Source organism: Balaenoptera musculus, chromosome 9 (assembly GCF_009873245.2).
Source record: "Balaenoptera musculus isolate JJ_BM4_2016_0621 chromosome 9, mBalMus1.pri.v3, whole genome shotgun sequence".
NCBI classification, from domain to species: domain Eukaryota; kingdom Metazoa; phylum Chordata; class Mammalia; order Artiodactyla; family Balaenopteridae; genus Balaenoptera; species Balaenoptera musculus.
In genome coordinates this window covers 94568886-94591739 of record NC_045793.1, presented here as the reverse complement: position 1 = coordinate 94591739, position 22854 = coordinate 94568886, and the positions used below count along the sequence as shown (strand labels likewise).

General features: G+C 36.8%; 1 protein-coding gene across 3 annotated transcripts in view; it reads right to left on the bottom strand.

The window, feature by feature from the left end:
- Positions 1–22854, bottom strand: part of SUGCT (succinyl-CoA:glutarate-CoA transferase) — a 781582-nt gene that overhangs the window by 755976 nt on the left and 2752 nt on the right. For all 3 annotated transcript variants that reach the window (XM_036863201.1, XM_036863202.1, XM_036863203.1), the window contains exons 2-6: positions 13514–13565; positions 12773–12846; positions 8876–8961; positions 7942–7992; positions 921–1041 (exon numbers count right to left, since the gene is read on the bottom strand). In XM_036863201.1, the coding sequence (XP_036719096.1) occupies positions 921–1041; positions 7942–7992; positions 8876–8961; positions 12773–12846; positions 13514–13565 (384 nt within the window). The remainder of the gene's footprint in view (positions 1–920; positions 1042–7941; positions 7993–8875; positions 8962–12772; positions 12847–13513; positions 13566–22854) is intronic.

The following is a 22854-nucleotide window of genomic DNA, read 5'->3' as shown; positions in this document are numbered from 1 at the left end:
GTCTCGGCTTAAATGTCCCCTTTATCAATGAAGCCTTGTCTCACCTCCCAGTATAAAATAGACCCTCCTCACCTCATTCCCCTTGCCCTGTTTAATTTCACTCTTTTGACCTTATCACTACTGCACTCAATTACAAAAAACAAAACACAAAAGAATGTGTTTACTTATTTACTATCTATCTCCTTAACCTAGAATGTAAATCTGCTGGAGAGCATAGATATGTGTTATTCATTGCTGTATCTCAGAACCTTAGAATACTGCCTGGCAGATCATAGGCCTGCAGTAAATATTTGGTGGATGAATTAATAAAATCTGAAAATCTTATAAATTATTCTGACAAAAGCTATTAATGTAACTTTCTATTTTAAGAATAACTTTTTAATATTGTATCCCTAATTAATAGTTAAGTGCTTATAAACTATGTAAAGATAACTAATACAATGACTTTTTTCCCTTTAGCCTAAAGACATACTTATACACACACAAACACACACACAGAGTTCACCATCAAGGGCTGAACAATCTAAAAGACTTTATAGCACTCTTTTCCTTCAGTTGGCTTTAGCACTTTTGAATATATTGAAGCAATATGTTGAGATCCTATGTTATCTTAAAGCCAATTAATATTTCACCTGTAATTCTACATATAAGTTAATAATAGTACCTTGTCAGTATTTGTGAAATATCAATAGAAAAATTGGCAAAACTACAGGCAGACAATTCACAGAAGAAATATGAAAAATGTTCATTTAGGTTAATGTTTTTTAGTGATTAATTTTCAACAACCTAAAATGGCTTGGCAGGCAGGGAGAGCAGAACCACGTCAAGAAAACCAACACTAGCGAGAGGTTTCTTATATACAGAAAGAGACACAGAAACTGGAAAACCTCGCCACTGACGAGGGTGTGGTGCTGAAATACCTGTGATGGAACAGTAGACTATGTGAGGCGCTATCACGTCTATATCTTCATAGCCCAGCCCCATTGCAGACAATTTGCCAGGGACATAGTTTTCCACAAATACATCACAAACAGCTGCAAGCTGAAAGAAGAGGTGAAGATGAGTCAGACTTCTTAAGGGACTTCCCAGCTTTCAACAAACCCCCACATGATAGAATTCTGATTTCAGGAAACACAATTGATCCTCGCTTTGTAAAAGCTCAGAAAAATCACAGGAAAAGTAGAATTACAAAGTATTCTTAGATAAACATGAAGGCTCTGGTCAACTACTTGAGGTATGACTGCCAGTAAAACAATGGCTATTAAAATTTTCAGTTACTACCATGGTATTAAGTGGATTCTGCTTACATTAAATGTAAGAAATATCTAGGCTACATGGTCCATCTAAATATATTCTCAGAAGTTTAGGTAAAAAAATTAGAATATAAGTACATAAAATATATGAAAAATATCTTTTAACCCCTTTAAAATAAAACTAAATACAATGTCTTTACTACTCCATCCTTATTATGTAATATTCCTCATTACAACATGTACATATAGGCACTTAATACATGTAAACATGATTCTGAATTGCTTTCACACTTTCCAGATGCTTTCTTTCCAAAGAGTTTTAAATGTATTTAATGAACTATTTAAAAAAAAAAAAACTGCTAAACTGTAACCCAGTAAATCAGTAACTGTCAGAAACAAAACCCCGACTCTGATTCCCAGATCACTGCAACAAGCCATCGTAAACCTTAATCTTAAAATTCTTTACAAAATTTCAATTGTGACTACATATCTTTTGAAAAGTCATCACAAAAATTGTACTAGGTCATCCAGAAAAATTCATTACAGTAATTCTCAAACATATCCAAGTGCCTAATAACTATTCAATAATTTTTTAATTGCCATGTTGACATAGATATATTCTCACACATACAAACTAATATAATAGAATAAGACTCTGGACCAGGGGTGAGCAAACTTTTTTCATAAAATGTCAAAAAGTAAATATTTTAGCCTTTTCAGGCCACATACATTCCCTGTCACATGTTCTTTATTTTTCTTTAACAATCTTTAAAAACGTAAGATTCACCGTTAGTCCATGGGCTGTGCAAAAACAAACTTGATTTGGCCCACACAGTCTGCCAACCTCTGCTCTAGATGGAAAATAACTGAATTTACATAAACTTTAGAAGGAAACATGTAAATAAACGGAGTGCCTGTTTGTTATTGTGTCGCCAGATTTGGAGTGTATACATGGAACTGTTTGACTTAGCAAAATTTAGGGGGAGGAGATCTTAGGAGGCATCTCAGGGAAATAAGCTGTTATCCTCCAGAGCTCCTGAAACAGAGGTACCAGGGGCCCAGGTGACCACCTGTCAGAAGAGGAATGATACATACGTTAAGATACAGGACAGAGAGAGAAAGGTTTTCAAGTACGCACCCCGAATCTTAGGCCATACAGGCATCCTTTCCAAATTTCAGGTGCCGATTACCATTCGAGCTGCTTCTCACATGGGCAACTCTATGCGGTATGCCCCAGGGAGAGCCCAAGTGGAGATGTGTTTATTTTTTGTTAATGATGCTACCAAGTGTTGCTTGGAAAATGTGGAGGGAGAATGGGTGTTAGTATAAATAAAACACAAAGCTGTTTTTTATTTACAAATGTAAACTGTAGTTACATTGTAATTTATTCCACATATTTTTCTGAGCTTCTGTCTGCTACTTACACGGCACTCCTGCAGGCACTAAAGAAAACAAGCCACATCAAACACATCTCGATTTTTATACCAGTCATCTCTCTGCTGCGTATTCTGCATGGTGCACAGTATAGTACCTTATGCAAATGACATTTGATAAATTATTTTTAACTTTAAAACTCTGTGTGGGTTCCTCAAAAAGTTAAACACAATTAAGATATGACCCAGAGATGCCAATCCTAGGTATATACCCAAAATAATTGAAAGCACGGACTTGAACAGGTACTTGTAACCAAATGTTCATAGCAGCATTATTCACAATAGCCAAAAGGTGGAAACAACCCAAGTATCCATCAACAGACAAATATATCCATCCAGTAAAGTAGAATATTATTCAGCCATAAAAAGGAGCAAAGTTCTGATACATGCTGCAACATGGATGAACCTTGAAAACATTATGCTAAGTAAAATTAACCAGACACACACAAAAGTACAAATATTATATCATTTCACTTATATGAAACATCTAGAATAGGCAAATTCATAAAGACAGAAAGTAAATTAGATGTTATCAGAGGCTGAGGGGAGAAGGAAGTGGAGAATTATTGGTTAATGGATACAGAGTTTGTTTGGGATGATTAAACATAAAGGAAATACACAGCAGTGATGGTTGCACACAATTATGAATGTAATCAATGCTACTGAACTGTGAAGTAAAAATGGTTAAAATGACATTTTATGTTATATATATTATACCACAATTTTAAAACTTTTAACTATATAGGGTATTTGTATTTTTAGATCTCTATACCATCATAAGTCACATTTCAATTCACATAAAGTATTTAGATGGATCACAAACAAATTCACTGTTTCAATAAGACAAGAAAATAAATATAGTGAATAAGTTATATTAATAGAAAAGTATTCAGAATGTATAAACAAAAAACATTAAAAAACAATATACATGGTATTATCTCATGTTTATCAGGAAAAATGAGTATACAAGGACATAAAGAGATTTGATATGATACACTAAAATATTAATCTTTTTGCCCATGAGCAGATATTACTTGTATAACAACAGAAAAAAAAATTTAAGCTAAGAAGAGGTGTGCTCAGAATACCACATAGTATGACTCTCCGAAGTTATAAGAAAAATATGGAAAAGTTGAATTTAGAAGCTAAAGACTTCCACTGATAAAGATGCCTCGTAGCTTTTTATTATTACCCAAGAACTCAATATGTATGCATTATGATACTTACTGATAAAATATCCCTAGAAAAGTGTATAGCGCAGAAGTTATTCTTTGCTCCATTTTATAAATATTTATTTTAAATAAACATATACTATCTATTTACTAGGTACTGATTCTTAGTGAGTCTGCCATCCAACATATTCTCCCTCCCTCTCTGTTTCGGGATATTTACCCATTTCAAGATCATGTATGTTCCCTAAAGCGTTAACTAAGGCATTCGTTAAAATTCTAAACAGTGCAGTGCTAAAATCAGAGACATCACAAACCTCCCTGAGTTATATGGATCTCCACACTATCTACAAGTAATATACAAGTCAACTGCTTCAGTGGAGACCAAACATTTATCGCATTTCCCTGATACAAGGATCTACTAGGAAATAAAGTGAGGGGGGAAAAAAGACTTGTTCCCAGTTTTGCTGGTGATCACCTCTTCCTCATCTTGGTGCTCACAGATCACCTACCTAATAATCTATTCTAGAATCTTACCCACAATAAGAAACAAGCACAATTTTGCATGTTAGAGAACTCACCATCTTTTTCTTTTCTTCTGGGGAAAAAAAAATCTTCCTTCTACTCACAGAGTAAAAAAACTAAAATCAATTGAAATATAGAATACCTAATTCTGAATTGTCTTCATTAGATATAATTTAGGAACAGACTGGATGAGCAAGATCAGAAATAGAGGGGAAGTGATGATAATAATTTAACCACATTTATCAGTAAAAAAAAATCATAAAATAATTCTTAAATGTATGTCAAAGAATGTCCTTACTCTTAGATGTATTCTGCAGTCAAATGCTCCTATCCCTGAGCTATACCCCCCAGGAGATGTCTCCTGAAGGATTTAAGGACAAAGTTTCATATCTTTCACTTACTTTCAAATAGTTCAAAATCAGACACACACATACCACATGTATTCATATGTAAATAAACAAATATAGCAAAATGTTAAAACTGTTGCATCTAGGCATAGGGTAAATAAGAGTTCATTATACTACTCTTTCCATTTTTCTGTATGTTTGAATTTTTCATAATAAGATGTTGGAGCAAAATAAAACCCATGACACTGCTCTATTGGCCATGATTCACACCCACAATATGGATACTGTTGCTGTCAACTAATTAACATAGAGAATTATTTGAAATATAGATGACGTGTTAGGAAGTTATCAAATCATATTGCCATGAAAATACATAGACTTTTCTAAGCAGAGCTTTCTTTTCTACACAACCTATTTTTGATTAGCCTGGTTGACAAAGGAGTCATACTTTTTGGAGCTCTCATGTATCCAGCTGACTGCTTTGTATAATACTCTGGAACTGTATCTATAAACTAGACTCATTATATTAGCAATCACAGCCACCAAGTTCTGAATACAAAGGTTGTTTCGCTACTCTTAAGACCAAAAGAGAAATCCATGCCAGAAAGAATAAAAAGACTAGGCAAAAAATAACTTTTCCTCTAGGCTGTAAGATATATAACTTATGAACTGTATAACTAGCTGAAAGCAACAGATATGAAAAAAGACTGCAGATAATCTGTTATAAAGTTTAATATGAGTTGCAATGTACTTTATTGTTATCAGACATGAAGAGAAACCACGCCCATAATGAAACAATTTAAAACTGTTACAATCTGGTGGAGGACAGAGGCAGGATCCAAAGACAGTGAGAAAGACGTCCCAGCAAATTCATTTCTTTTGGTTAGAATTATACATGTAGGCCTAAAATACTCCAGTGTACACTGATATCTTAGGAGCAAGAGTTATGAATTCCACCTAACACTGCCCCATTGAAAAACCCTAATGAACTTGTAAAGTATTTGTTAAATCAAATCTGAAACCTTCACTATTCAAGATAAAATATCAAAATGTTCTGAAATGGAAGCAAAGAAGCAGGAACTGTGAACATTGAAGGTGGAACTGAGAAACCTGAATCAGAAAGAGAAGAATTAAGAACAATCTCCTAGATGATTCATCATCATCACCATCATCATCATCATAATAATAACTACTGAAAAGATAAAAAGAAGGGCCTGAGAATGAAGACAATGGGAGTTAAGTCCAAGATGAGGGTCGCTGCCATAGAAAAACAAGGCAGGGTGGGCTTCCCTGGTGGCACAGTGGTTGAGAATCCGCCTGCCAATGCAGGGGACACGGGTTCGAGCCCTGGTCCGGGAAGATCCCACGTGCTGCGGAGCAACTAAGCCCGTGCACCACAACTACTGAGCCTGTGCTCTAGAGCCCGTGAGCCACAACTACTGAGCCCACGTGCCATAACTACTGAAGCCCACAGGCCACAACTACTGAAGCCCGCGCACCTAGAGCCAGTGCTCCGCAACGAGAGAAGCCACCGCAATGAGAAGCCCGGGCACCGCAACGAAGAGTAGCCCCCGCCTCCCGCAACTAGAGAAAGCCCGGATGCAGCAACGAAGACCCACCCAATGCAGCCAAAAATAAAAAAATAAAATAAAAAAACTTATTAAAAAAAAACAAACAAGGCAGGGCAATAATAACAGAGAACAATTTAGAAAAATCATATTAAGTTGCAACTGAAAAAGAAAATAAAAACAAGCAAAGAAATCTAAGTTATGCTATAGAAAAGATGTAGGAAAACAGGACAGTGAGATCAGGACAATTATCAAGCTTTGGGTTCAATATATATCTAGTAAAATTCTAAATTTGTTGGATTGATCCAACAGAAGCAGAGCAGATGATCACTGATTCTGATCTTAATAACTAGAAGACATTATTTTTCAATCAGCCAGATGATAAGGAAAGAAGCATCAGAGCAGTGAAGCTAAAGTTGATACTTTGATATAAAACAAATTTGGGGATTTGATTCTCTAATCAAAGAGATTTACATCCATTACATTTGACTTCAAACTTTTTTTTTTTTAATTTATTTTATTTATTTATTTATGGCTGTGTAGGGTCTTCACCACTGCGCACGGGCTCTCTCCAGTTGCAGCAAGCAGGGGCTACTCTTCATTGCGGTGCACGGGCCTCTCATTGCAGTGGCCTCTCCTGCTGCGGAGCACGGGCTCTAGGAGCGCGGGTTTCAGTAGTTGTGGCACACGGGCCCAGCCGCTCTGCGGCATGTGGGATCCTCCTGGGCCAGGGCTCGAACCCGTGTCCCCTGCCTTGGCAGGCGGATTCTTAACCACAGCGCCACCAGGGAAGCCCTAGACTTCAAACTTTAACAAGGATGGCAAACAAGTTTTATCTCACATGATGAATCCACCTTCATGTGCATCAGGAACAATAATAATAGTTAATGCTGAATGAGTGCTGACTATGACTACGGCAGGCACCCTTCTTCACATTTTACACAATATTAACTCAATTCTAACAACCCTAAGAAGTAGGTATTATTATTGTCCCCATTTTGCTAATAAGGGAGCTGAGGCATAAAGAAGTTAAGTAACCTGCCTGAAGTCACATGGCTAGTAAGTAAAGAAGGCAGGATTTGAATCCCAGCAGTAGAACACTGGGGTATGCCCCTAACCATTGTGCTGGCCCCTCAAGGAAAGATGCCAAGATCAGGTCTGCACACATCAGCCATCTGAATAAGTGTTAGAAAAACCTTGGGCTCTACAGTGATGTAGACCTAGGGTTCAAATTTCAGCTCCTCCCTTTATGTGATCTTTAGACAATCACTCAAGCCCCTTGAGACTCATTTCACCTCTTATGAAAATGAGGATATAATACTTCATTTACAAGGAAAATTCTGAAGATTTGAGAAGATAATACGAATAAAGTACCCAGGCCTAAGATCTGATGCAGGGCAGGCACTCAGTCAATGGACACTAGTACCATAACTGAACACTCTGACACTATGGAGAAATGTTAAACACAATATATCAGAAATTATAAAGCAAATTATACTTAGTATAAAAACGAAGTTAAACTCAAATGGCATTTACAGCAAAATTTCAGATTGCCAACAAAATAATGTTTTAAAACACTTTTACTCATATTCAAATCCCTAATTACAACCCAGGTGACAAGATGCCTTCTATAGAGCATACTGTACCTCTTTGATGATTTTCACCCCTTTTGGATCCTTGATATTAACAGCTATACTCTAAAAATTAAAAATATATATATTAAAATAGTATCTTAAAAATTTTTCTTATTGCTGACAGTTCAATAAGAGAGCCATTCATATTATAGATTTCTCCTCTTAAAGTAAATGCATTTTCTTCACGAAGAAACATTTAAATAATTTTTACTGATTTTATTTGCAATTCGGATATGTTAGGATGACAAGGATTATAGTAAAAATTTTTCAAATAATAATACCAAATGTAGGCAATTAGCAATCTCCAAAAGAATAACAAATGTAACAAATCAAGTGATTCCTCACTTTAATAAAATTATTTCCATTAAAAACCATTATAAATTCTCAAAAAATGTTTTAAGTTAGTAGAGAAGGAAAATTAATAAAAAGCTCTACTGTTTCTACTTGGTAACTGGTGAATGAATAAAATAAAATAAAATTTCACCTTATTGGGAATAAAATTTCACCTTATTGGGAATATTACTTATATCTACAAAAAGGGGTAGAAATAAACAAGCCACAATGATATCAAAAGTTTTGTTATTACAAGAGAATTACACAGGGCTTCCCTGGTGGCGCAGTGGTTAACAATCTGCCTGCCAATGCAGGGGACACGGGTTCAAGCCCTGGTCCGGGAAGATCCCACATGCCGCGGAGCGACTAAGCCCCTGAGCCACAACTACTGAGCCCGTGCGCCTAGAGCCCGTGCTCCACAACAAGAGAAGCCACTGCAATGAGAAGCCCGCACACCGCAACGAACAGTAGCCCCCGCTCGCCGCAACTAGAGAAAGCCTGCGTGCAGCAACGAAGACCCAAGGCAGCCAAAAATTAATTAATTACTTAATTAATTTTTTTTTAAAAAAGAGAGAATTACACAAAGAAAGCAAAAAGGGGATAATATTCTTACTTTTTTATTTCGGTTAACACTGAGAAAATAAGTACTTTCTGTCCCCACAAAAGGTGGACCCCAAGTTCGTGTATCATCACCAGCTCCTGAAAATAACAGTATGAACTATTTAACCTTGAAACATCATGAGACATTTCAAATCAACAGGCTTACTCATATGTAAGTTCACAGATGCCTAAACAAGATCAGAGGAATTAGCAACCTAAAGTGGCCTTGGGACCTTGTTAGAACTGCCCAAACTCTTTACCTGTTCATGTAAATCACTAAATCCTCCCATAGCTTCTTTCACTAAAATCCATCCCTGAAAGTCAAAATCCAGAAGAGAATATCCTACTGGCAGTCTTTAGATTTAATAAATGGCAAGTCTGAAGGGGAAAAAACTTACTCTTCTACTTCAACAAACAAGTCAGCTCTTTCAGTGTTTTTAGCAGTAAATGTGCAAACAAAATGTTGGGTCTACAAAATATTTTTGTTAAATATAATTTAAATCAGGATAATGATAAGTAAGTCTTTATGATAAAGTGATATCTGAGGCTAGGTATAAAACAATGACAAATAAATCTATTTTTAAAATTCTGTAGCAATAAATCAGAAAAAGCAAAATAAGCTACTGAATAGCAAATGTCAATAATTTAAGATGCTATTTAGAATAAAATTTTAGCAGTCTAGGTCTTGCTTCAAATGTCTTGCTTCAAAGCAAAAGTTTAAAAACATCAAAAATAAGGTATTTTACTCTAAACATCTACTTCAAATGATTCTGAAAAGTACTTGTGTTTGATTCAAAGATAACACTATCGAGTTACAGAAAAAAAGTTTTCTTTGCACAAAAAGCAAACAATGTAGATGGAGCTCAGAAAGTGAATCAACAATTAATAGGCACAAATTAGTATCACTTAAATTAAGATTTTTTATAAATTCTGATTAAATATTGATATTAGAAACTAATCACTACCTAAGTATTACTAGCCCCCCAATAAGAGAGAATTTGTGAATATGGGTTAAAGTTTAAATTCTAATCTCATTTAAATGATATAATTAATTTATTAGCCCATTAGACTTTACCCACTGAAACTGATAAACAGACACAGCCTTTTAGAAAACAAAACAGAAGCTAACGAATAGACTCCTTTACTTAAAAACAAAAAACTAAAAACCTCACAAGAGAAAGAGAGAACACAGGACAGAGGAGAAAAGAAGCATTAGTTCTAACTGGGGATGAACTGATAAACAACACAAAGCAATAAATAGTAAGTATCAAACTGAACAGCATGCTCAAAACGTCAGGGGAAAAATATAGACTACAAGAGTCCACAAAGACAACCTCCTAGTAATAAACCGGTTATAGGCTTCATGGAAAAATGTATGTGTGAATCTGGATCTTCAAGATCAGACAGGACCTCCCAGAGGCAGGAGAGAGTCCAGCCACTTCCACTTTTTTGAAGGTCTCAATACATTAAATAAAAAAAAATTTTTGTTTTTAAGAGAGCAATGTCAAGATAAGGCTAAAAGTAGACAGCTTATTTTAAATGTTTACATTCATCTCTTGGGTGGAAATAATGTCAGAAATCTAAACAGGACGCCTACATGGCTTTCCTGCCCCACCTGGTCCTGGTGTATAACCTGGGTTTAAGAGACGCGGAAGGATAGGATAAGTACAGACGGCCCATGAAATGAAATAAAGGTTAAAGGTCACAAACTGGTAAAACTGGCAATTTGAGAGTCATGTTTTATTCGACCCACACACAACTTAAAGTTCTTAACTATCTGCCATGATTTCAAAATCTAGAGATAGTATATAAAAATTCAGACTGCCTTTCTTACATGATATTTCAACACATTCGTCCATTCAGCAAATAGTTATTGGGTGCCTACTATGTCACAAACGCTGCTCTCTGCAGAGCAGACGCAGCAGTGAACAAAGACCAACATCCCTGCCCAGGTATGCCTGCCTCCTGGTGACAGCCCTGGAATAACAGCAGCATCACTGGCTGCCCAGCCCACATCATTCATTTAGGTTACCTGCCTGGCTCTGCAGGCATAGCGTTTACACCCACCGAAAGACACTAAAAAGAGAAGAAAAAAATATACTTAAGCTTGATATGCTCTTTGATTACTCAAGTGAGAATAATCTAAGTCCCAAGTCAGAAAACTGCAAAGAAATTTAATTTAAGAACTGAGGAAGTGGCCACTAAAAGAGACTGAAATGTGAAAATACTGCCAAGGGACTTTTCTTCCTATCTGTTGAATAACTATCTTGAAAAAACAAAATATGTAATATGAACATTAGAACGTACTGAGCAAAAGGGTTAAAAGAGAGAGACCAATTAGTAAGAAAAAGAGCAATGAACACCTGCTAGGAACAAAGCTTGATGCCTAGTGTATGGCTATGGGACATAATAAAGGCCTAGACTAAGGAAAGGGTCTCCCAGTGTGGAAATGAAAAAGTACAAAGGAGAAACAGGACTAAGCCAACAGGGAATAGTGATTTCTAAAATTAATAAAATAAAGTCATTCCCTCAGTATTCACGAGGGACTGGTTCCAGCACCCGCTGAGGACACCAAAATTGGCAGATGTTCAAGTCCCATGATTGGCCCTCCATATCCACCAGTACGGCATCCGCAGATTCAACCAACCACGGATCATAAAAGTACCCAATCTGTGGCTGGCTAAATCCACAAATGCAGAACCCATGGATACGAAGGGCCAACTGTACAAATATTTAACCTAGTGATCAACTGAAATAGCAAGAGAAATCAGATTGGCTATTCTATCTAGAAATGGAAGACCCAATGCTTGAAATTAGAAAGTATGTGGTATTAAAACTGGATAGCAATGTGAAAATTAGAAGTTTTGTGGTACCTGTAAAAGAAAAAAAAAAGATGTTCAGCTAGAAAGCAAACATTACTCAGCATGTATCCAGCAATGACCAAAAGCGCTAAATATCACTGACTGGATAAATGAAGCATTATCTCTGGAAAGCAGGATTCACCAGGCTCTTCCATCACCTGGAGCCTGACAAGCACAGGGCCAGATAAATATAATATAAAATATATAACATTCCCCATGCTGATCAGAGAATCTTCTGCTAACTGCTTTGGCCTCTTAAGAAGATCTATGTAGCAGGAAGTTGAATCTTCTAGATCATGTGTTCTACTTTATAGTGTTTAATCACTTATGGTAAATTAATATGTTGATGTAATTATAAACTAGTCTCTTATGGGTCTTACAGATACATGCACACTATTCAAGGCTAGACCATTTTCACTAATTTGGGAATTCTGTTCCAGATCCATAAGCAATGGATCTTGAAGAATAAATAATAATGCTAATTTCTTGCCTTCCCTTCATCCCTCAGTGAGGGAAGGTGGCCAGGCCCACTCTAATCTCAGTCTCAGCAGCAAGGCTTGTGTGGGGCTCAGGAGGGCCAGGATCAGAGCTGAGTGTCTGGATATTTCTTACTAGCTGTGTGACTGTGGACAAATCCCTTGACCTCTCTGTGTCTCTGGCTTCTTATTTATAATCTAGGAATAGTAACAGCTCACAGGTTGTTGTAAAGATTGAACAAATTAATACAGGCAAAGTGCTCTGAATTGTGCCTGGCACTAACTGTTGTTATCAGCACCATCATTATTTACGTGTTGCATGTCAGTTTCTACCAGATGCTTCCATGTGCGTGTGAAGGACCTGGCTCAGGCCTTAGCCCTTGGCACATATAAAGAGTAGAAAGAGATCTAATATTAGTATAGGTTCAGAGGAAAATAAAGAAAGGAGAAGGGGAAATAATCCCTTCATTTCAATTCTCTCCTCATCCCACATACAGGTACATGGACATTTAAAAAACTATTAAAAATATTTATTAGCTTGTTTCTATGTTTTAAAGAGAGCAGTAGTTTTACCTGGTCTTTCCACTTTTATAACTTCTGCTCCAAGATCTCCTAAATTCATAGTAGCAAAAGGTCCCGCCAGTACTCTACAATGTTAACAATGATAGATAAATTCATTACCATCGTTAAGGTTTTTAAATTAATTCTTTTCTTAATAGTCCATCAACACAGACAAGCTCATATAATGTGAGTAAGAATTAAAATTGTTAAAACTGTTCAAAAAAGTGATTTGGCCATATGTATCAAGAGCTTTAAAAAGTATATTCCCTTTGATGCAGTAATTCTACTTCCAGAATTCTATCCTAAGGAAGAAACTGAAAGATTTCCTGAGGAAAAGATTTATGTACAAGGAAGTCTCGTTTATAATATAAAAACACTGGGGGATGACTAAGTAATTATGTGACAACTATATACTATATTAAAATATCTTATATTTTTTGTTGAATTTTGAATGACATGGGAAAATATTCAAAATATAACATTATGTTTAAAATGTGAATAAACCTGTAATTTCAATATGGTTCCAATTTTTATTTTCAAAAGTTATATATAAATATGCAGATTGGAAAGAAATGTATAAGTATTATACTAATTGTCTCGCAGAATGATGAAATTACAGGAAATTTTCTTGGTTTTTCTTTCCAAAATTTCAATGATAAGCTTATAAACACCCTCTTATAATCCAAGAAATAAATGTCTTTTTAAAGAAGGGGGAAAATTCAATCACCAAAACACAGATAAACCAATACAAACCTTGTTAGATCCAGAATTCTTACACCCTCCAATGGCTTCATATTGTCAGTATCTGGCAAAGACAGAAAATACTTAAACTGACTACTAATTGTCGGAAGGAATAATGCAGAATTCTTCACATTCTTAGTAATATCTATTACTACCAAATAAATAAATTTTCCTTCACATTTCTGCTTTATATATAACACAGAAACCTTGACCCAGTCCAACTATATCAATCTGTAAAAATTAAAGCCTCTAATACCAGATTATTCCCGATTTAATAATGTCCAAAGCTACACTTAAGATAGTTTGTCTAATGAAAAATTTAAAAGTGGGACAAACTAATGAAAAATTTAAAAATGGGGGGAGGGGGTGTATAGGCTGAGCAAAGAGGATTTTTAGAACACTGAAAATACTCTGTATGATACTATAATGATGGATACATGTCATTACACATTTGTCCAAACCCACAATTGAGAAACAGAACTTTCCATTACCTGAGAGTTTCCTCCTGCCCTTTGCAAACTACCTCTCCCTCCATCCCCAACCTCAGGCAACCACTGATCTGCCTTCTGTCATTTTAGTTTGCATTTTCTAGAATTTTACAGAAATGAAATCATACACTATGTACCCTTTTTTGTCTGGCTTCTTTCCTTCAGCATTATGATACTGAGACTCATCCATGTTGTTGCATTTTTATGAGTAGTATCCTACTCTATGGATATTCCACCTTTGTTTATCCATTCACCTGTTGATGGACACTGAGTTGGTCCCAGTTTTAGGTTACAGTGGATCAAGCGACTGTGAACATTTGTGTACAAGTCCACGTGTGGACATGTTTTCATTTCTCCTGAGTAAATACCTAGTGGAATGGCTGGGCAATATGGTAAGTTTATGCTTAACTTTCTAAGAAACTGCCAAACAGACTTCCAAAGTGTTCGTACAACAGTGCGAGTTCTAGAAACTCCACATCCTCACAACGCTAAGTATTGTTCATCTTTTTAAGGTTAGCCATTCTAATGGGTATATGATGCTTCTCTGTGGTTTTAACTTGCATTTCCCTGATGACTAATGCTGTTGAAAATCTTTTCATGTAATAATAGGCCATTCATACACCTTCTATTGTGAATTGCCTCACTGCTTTTATCTTTTTTAACTTTTTATCTTATATTGGAGTATAGTTGATTAACAATGTTGTGATAGTTTCAGGTGTACAGCAAAGTGACTGAGTTACACATATACATGTATCTATTCTTTTTCATATTCTTTTCCCATTTAGGTTGTTACATAATATTGAGCAGAGTTCCCTGTGCTCTACAGTAGGTCCTTGTTGGTTATCCATTTTAAATATTACAGTGTCATTAAACAAAATTTATTATGGTTGTGAGACGATATTGGTAGAGAAATATAGACTTCTCTTTATGGATTTATAATGAAATGAGATTTATGGGTTGAAGAGACCCATTGTACATGTCAATCCCAAACTCCCTAACTACCCCTTCCCCTGCCTCACTGTTTTTAATACTGAAGCAAAATATTCAAAACAGTGCAAAAATCCACCAACAGGTGAAATGTTAAATAAGCACCGGCACATCCATATAAAAAAATACCGTGCCAACGTTAAGAAAAATGAGACATTTACATACCCTGACATGTAAAGTTCACCAAGATATATTCCTAAGTTAAAAAATAAATCAAGTTGTAGAAGAGAATGTATAATATGATCCTATATTTGTAAAGATACATAATAATATTAATAATACATGTTGGTATTTCTAGGAGCATTCATAAAATTCTACTGGTGGCTAAATCTTGGGGTAAGAATTTATGGAGAACTTTCACTAGCTAAGTTATTTATTTCTGTAATTTTGCTTAATTGTGATTAAGTGTATAATCAGCAAAAAAAAAAAAAAAAGACAAAGGAAAATCAAAAAGTGAAAACATAAAGAACAAAATGAGAGAGAAAACAAGATATTTTAGAGAAAATAAAATATAGAAAAAGACCTCAAATGTGAGAAGATATTTTGACATCATTAGGAATGAACGGACAAGTAATTCTTTATGTTACATAAGACTCCAAAACTACTGGTCTTATGTACTCATCTCTTTTGGGGCCCTTGTTTTATTTCAAATGATGCAGGAAATATATTTAGAGGTCTCTTCAACCCATAAATCTCATTTCATTATAAATCCATAAAGAGAAGTCTATATTTCTCTACCAATGTCATCTCACAACCATAACAAATTTTGTTTAATGACACAAAACTTTTCAAATGAATTAATTTAACATCAGGCAATAGAATTTTACTTTTATTATCTGAGAAGATAACCAGAAAGGACTTCTAGAGCACATTTAAGTCAAAATCAATTAATGAGTTTTAAACAGTTAAGAGCATAAACCCTGGAGACTGACTGGATTTAATTCTCTGCTTCACGACTTACTACCCTAGTGACCTTGACCAAGGTAACTTCACTTCTCTGAGCTTCAGTTTCCCCATCTGAAACACCTGTATCACAGAGTTTGCAAGGATTAAATGAAATGTTATATGTAAAGTGCTTAGTACACTTCCTGGCACATGGTAAATGCTCACTAAAAATCAACAATTGTTGTTATCATCGTCATCACTGTATTATACAGTCACAATACCTATTAAAGTAGATAATCCAGATTTGAAAACAAAAGAAAAACACATGACTCATGATTATTTCAAAGAACATAAAATAACATATATGATTCTCAATACTCTATATTTTAAAAAGATATCTACAGCCATATTTTGCCTGTTTGTGAAAGACCAGAACAGGCTGATTACAGGGGGGAAAAAAACAGTTGGAAAGAGCATCTGTTATAACGTAATTTGTTAAGATATATTGAGCAGCTTGTATATCGCTCTAACTTATTTGGCCCCTAGGATGGAAAGCTATTATGATGATCACAGCTGAGTAACCATGCAAAGCAGTGTAACTACAATGAAGCTGCCATCAAATCTACGCTTGTCAGAGCTGCTTCTAGGAACTCCCGTGGTATTGGCCCTAAGGTTTCCACGACACAAATAAACCTGAGCAGCACCAGAGTAGATATAATTGACAGATGCCCGCACAAGTGGCTCATCCGTAGGACAGCAATCATGGCATCCCTCCCCCACTGTACTAGTCAACTACTGAGACATTAAAAAAAAAAAAAAAAAGTCATCATAAAACAAACTGATCGAATATCGCTATGAAATACAACATGTGATATACACCGAAATGATTTCTTAATCTGATATTTTACAGAGAACTTAACTACCAGAACTTTGGAGTGAGATAGTAGATGGATATCTCTTCAAAGCTTTATTTAGAATAGTTAGCAGGATATTTTCTTTCTAGCACAGGTTAAAAGTCTTGAAAGAAGCTCTGTTCCTAATAGTATAATTTGGCAGGTAATTTTAGGAATTTAGAGTACTTGGAAAATTAGAATCCACTGGAAAACATTCCAGGGAACCTAAAAATTTTGAGTTGTAAAAAGGTACTGTGGAAGTGATGCCAAAGTTACGAGGCAATTACACCATTTAGAGACAACCAGTGAACAATAGCTAGATGGATAGTAACTTATAATAATTTATAATTCACCTTCCATTGACACTCAGTTTCTTGAGAATTGCCCTTCTCCTGCAAGGACTTGGCTATTACTATGGGATTTGCAATCAAACAGGTTTTTAAACTGTTGGATGCTACTATTTTAATGAAAACTTGAGAAATTCACAGGAAGAACAGTGGAAAAAGACCAGATAAAGGGTTTTTGAATGATAGCTAAAGCATGCCCACAACCAAAGTACAAATCAGTGCTAATCCCAAATCGCTCTGCTCTTCTACATTTCCCAGCTTCTCTTGCCCAAACGCCGGGGGCCTGGCCAATGAAACATAAGCTAATGCCAGCCCTGATCCTGAAAAACATCCCACAAAATCCTCCAGGCTTCTATACTCCTGCCGCAGTGACCTTGGAAGCTACAATTTTCAAATAGTGTAGCTATATGTGCAAGAAAGGTGTTTTATTGTATTAAGCCACTGAGATTGTGGGCTAATTTGTACCACCACCCCATCTAGCCTATCCTGACCAATGAAGAAACCAAGCACTGGAGGAGGAAAAATGGTAGCCTCTAAGCGACCGTAGAGCATCAAAGCCAACAACTGGAAAGTCCATTTCAGGGGTAGGTTGTTTCACTGTTAGCAGCAGTTTTCAAACTGAGATATGTGAAGACTTTTGTAAGAAATGAATCATTTTAAAGAAATCAATTTCCAGGTCTTCAACTTTCATACGTATTTTTTCCTAAAATTGATCAAATAAGGCCTACGAATAAGCCTTCATGATAAGCCTTCTCCCACTGGGCAGAAGGAAAACATATTCCTTACACATTACAGCTCTTACCCTCACATTAGTGCTTGTAAAATTTACTTGTGATAAAAACTTTTAAATATGAACTTAAATATATGCAATGAATTGCCTTTCAAAAGTCATTTAGGAGAAAGACCACTGCTATAGACTGGCACATGGAAAGGTGGAAAACAGCACCACCTTATAGACTTTATAAATCAATTTATAGTTGTAGGATTCACAACCAGAAGTCAGGAAGCCAGAGAAAAAAACTTCAGTGTTCAGGCCTCTTTAATGGGCCAGCCTGAAGTGAACTACTCAGAGGATAAGAAGTGGCTCAACCAGGAACTCATGGAGCAAATGATCGCAATGAATTACCAAATATGAATGCCCACAAACCCGAGAGGCCCCTGGAACTTCTCCGTGTTGGTGTGGTGGCTCTCCTCCCGGAAAAGACTGAGCGAAGGCAAGACCTTTGTGCCAACTAGGAAAAGGCATCCCTTCCAGGGGACAACCAGCAAAACACCATCACAGGTACTTGAGGGAAATGATAATTATCATGGCAAAGAAGAAAATGTGTGCATGCGAGGCGTGGGAGGGTGGAGGTGGGGCACAGTGTTAGACTGTGAATGTGATGAGCTTCTTTTGACACAAAAAAGGTAGGGAACCCGATTTTACAGACCCACTGCAGATAAACAGAGGAGGAACAGAAGGGAAGAGAAGGGACAGCCTGGAAGAAGTGTGTGGACGGATACACATGTGAGAAAAAATGTCTTATGATTTGATTTTTGTTTTCGGGACTTCCCTGGCGGTCCAGTGATTTAAGACTCCGCGCTTCCACTGCAGGAGGCACAGGTTCAATCCCCAGTGGGGGAACTAAGATCTCGCATGCCACATGGCAGGGCCAAAAACAATAAAGAAATAAGCCCATGATTTGTTTTCAACAGCTTCCAATGGGTAATTCTGACGAGCAGGAGATGTCTAGAGGGAATTTAGGATGCTTTCTGTGAAGGGCTACAGAACCCTCCCAGGAACTTCTCTTTAAGGAGTAAAGATAAAAATTATTCTCTAAGGGACTTCCCTCATGGCGCAGTGGTTAAGAATCCACCTGCGAATGCAGGGGACACGGGTTCGATCCCTGGGCCGGGAAGATCCCACATGTCACGGAGCAACTAAGCCCGTGTGCAACAACTACTGAGCCTGCGCTCTAGAGCCACAACTACTGAGCCAGCAAGCCACAACTACTGAAGCCGTTGCACCTAGAGCCCGTGCCCTGCAGCAAGAGAAGCCACCGCAATGAGAAGCCCACGCACCGCAACGAAGAGTAGCCCCCACTCGCCGCAACTAGAGAAAGCCCATGTGCAGCAACGAAGACCCAATACAGCCAAAACTAAATAAACAAATAAATTTTTAAAAAAATTATTCTCTAAGGCTTTTAGAGTTTTGGGGGATGGAGAAAGGAGAATGAGGAGCATGCTTCCAAGGACAGAGGAAGGTCTTAAGGTGACCTAGCCAAGTTCATGTTATAAACTCTTTCAAACTTTTCATACATTTCATCACACTGTCCACCAGAAAGGCAGTATTAACGTATACTGGCACCAGCAGTATATGGAAACAGTGCTCTCCACCATCTTCCATAACCCTGCATATGGTCACTTGGTTTGGGGAGCATACTGTTTACTTGTTTGTTGTAAATTTAACAGTTAAAAATTTGCATGCTACTACCATTTTAATTTGCATTTATTTAATGACCTCTGAAGTTACATTGTTTTTAATACTTGCTCTTTTTCTTCTCTTAAAAATAATCTATTCTTCTTGTTGGCCCATATGTCTACAGGCATGTTTATCTTTCTTCTTATTGATTTGTATGGATTCTTCATGTAGTAAGAATATTAACCTTTTATGAGTCATAATTAGCAAAAGTAATTTTTCTTTATCTGCTGTTTGGTTTTTTGGATGGTTTTGGAATTTCACTTTGCAAAAAATCATTTCTTTTATTTTCTGCCTTTGCTATTGTTTCAGGGTTCCTTCAGACTACCCACACCTTCAGTGAGTTGCTAAAAAGACTCAGTACATAGCTGTATTCATGACTAAAGGTTTATTACAGCAAAATGATATATGACCCAATCAGTCAGTGAAAAAGACGAGCAGAGTCTGGAAAAATCCATGCACAGGCTTCTTATGTTCTCTCCCTCCCACGAGGGGCCATGCCAAGCTTCTTTTGTTGCTTCTTTCTCCAGCAACAAAAAAATTCAGTAACATGTGCAATGTTTCTGCTCAGGGAAGTCTATTACGGACCCAGAATCCAAAGGTTTTATTGAGGGCTTTTCACATAGGCACTCTCTGCTCAGCATGCACCAAAATTCTGGACTCCCAGAAGAAAATCAGGTGCTCACCATAAATCCATAAATCACACTGATTGTACAAATCATCTAAGCACCCTTATTAATTAGGGAGCAGTTCGAGTGCCAAGTTCCCAGATGCCAAACAAGGGCCACACTTGTAAGAAGGTCCTTCTAAAGACAGCAGCCTGAGGCCTGCTATGTTAACTCTTTTCTGTACAGGTATCATGTTTTTCCAACCCCACATTATATAAATACTCATGTATAGTTGGTTTTCCCTTTTAAAAAGCTTTTATTTTCCGATTTAAAGTTTTAAAGTATGTAAGGTTTATTTTTTTCTATTCATATGTTAAGTATTTGCTTCTTAGATAAGAGACTAATATTTTTTCTTGCCTTCTATTTTGCTAAACATTGCAGGTTTTCTACAAAAGGTACGTATTGTTTTTACAATTGGAAAAATACAAAGATACCAATTCTAGCGACATTAAAATTTTACTTACTCCTTTTAAAACAAACATTTGTGTCTGGAAAAGAATAATCATACTCTTACATTCTTCTTCATGTCAAAGTATTCTGTCAACAATTTTATTATTTTCAATGAAAACTTTTATAAGTGTGAGTTAATGCATTAACACTTGCATTATACATGGGTGAAGAATATTAGTCCAAAAGAAATAAACATGTATAATACTTTTCACCTGTGCTTGACTACTATGGACAGTGGATACATGCTTAGAATTGAAAAGAAGATCATTAACAGCAGTTTGGCTCTCAGAGGCAAAAACAAGTTACTTCTAATACCTGCTTTATCAATGAGAACACTACGTGATAGTTAAGTGGTCTACTGCATTCAAGGCAGGCCTCACCTTACCAGTAAATGAGCTAATCAATCCCAGAGATGCCTTTACTTTTCTACGACTGACAGTCTTCAACATGGAACAGATGACAACAGAAGGTATATAAGGAAAACTGAGGTAACCTGAAAGGCTTCAGGAAATATTAAGATAAAGTTTATGCTCTAAGTATACATACAGTAGGCCCTCTATATCTGTGGGTTCCCCAACTGCAGACTCAACCAGCAGTGTACCGAAAATATTTGGGAGAAAAAAATGCCAAGAAATTCCAAAAAGCACGATATGAATATGCTGCACCTCCCACAACTATTTACATAGAGTTGCACCGTACTGTCAACTATTTACATATCATTTATATTGTATCAGATATTATAAGTAATATAGAGATGATTTTAGGTATACACAGGTTGTGTAGTTATATGCAAATACTAAACCATTTTATATGGTAAGGGACTTGAGCACCCTCAGTTTTTGGTATCCAAAGGGGGTTCCTGGAACCAATCACCTGCAGATACCGAGGGATGACTGTACAAACATTTCTAGGGCTCCCTTCAGCAGCACATATACTAAAATCGGAACAAAAATTTCTATACATAGAAACTATTAAATACATTCTTCTGTCCTAAGAAGTGCTTTCATCATCAAAAATACACTTTTGGGGCTTCCCTGGTGGCGCAGTGGTTGAGAATCTGCCTGCCAATGCAGGGGACACGGGTTCGAGCCCTGGTCTGGGAAGATCCCACATGCCGCGGAGCAACTAGGCCCGTGAGCCACAACTACTGAGCCTGCACGACTGGAGCCCGTGCTCCGCAACAAGAGAGGCTGCGATAGTGAGAGGCCCACGCACCGCGATGAAGAGTGGCCCCCGCTTGCCACAACTAGAGAAAGCCCTCGCACAGAAACGAAGACCCAACACAGCCATAAATAAATAAATAAATAAATAATAAAAGTGTTTAAAAAAAAAATACATTTTTGGGGGGACTTCCCTGGTGGTTCAGTGGTTAAGACTCTGTGTTTCCAACGCAGGGGGGCGCAGGTTCGATCCCTGGTCAGGGAACTAAGATTTTATAGGCCACGTGGCATGGCAAAAAAAAAATATATATATATATATATGTTTTTAATATCTATATGTATTCAAAAACATGAGGTTTTTGAAGCAGAGATCAGAGTTATTACTACTTACATCAAGAAATGCACCATTTTCCCCACACCTAATATGCCACAGGCATCATAATGAGAGCTGGCGGACTAGGCGTGCACATACAAGGACTGAACCCCAGGAAAGGTCCCCCAGATTATAAACCTATTAGTTTGTATGGGATAGCTGCCCAGCAGCCACCTTCCCCCAAGAAAAGCAGAGAAGGCTTATCTTCCTAATGTAAGTAAATTCTCCTTCGGAAGAAAAAGGGATGGTCCCTGGGTTCTAACCCTTTGGAATGTAAATAAATGTCTCCAAGGGGAAAGATAAACTTCCCTGGGTTTACAGTCTCAATCTTGGGAATGTCTCCAAGGCTCTGAGTTTTATACCCCTTTGAAATATAAACATAAACTTCCTGAGAGTTCTCTAACAATCATTTCAGTCATCCTTTAACTTCCAAGGCTTGCCCTTTAACCCAGGCTCTAGTTTCCTTGGCTTAGAAAGCCCTGACCATGCAGAAACATGAAAATATTTACTCCTTGGTAATAAGCAGTAAGACTAACCAAAGTATTTACTTTTGCAGCACTCATTAATACCTGACAGCTACCTAAAATAATGGCTTTCAAACCCTTTCTGGAGAGCCCTAGGAATCCTCAGCAGTGCCCCAGAAG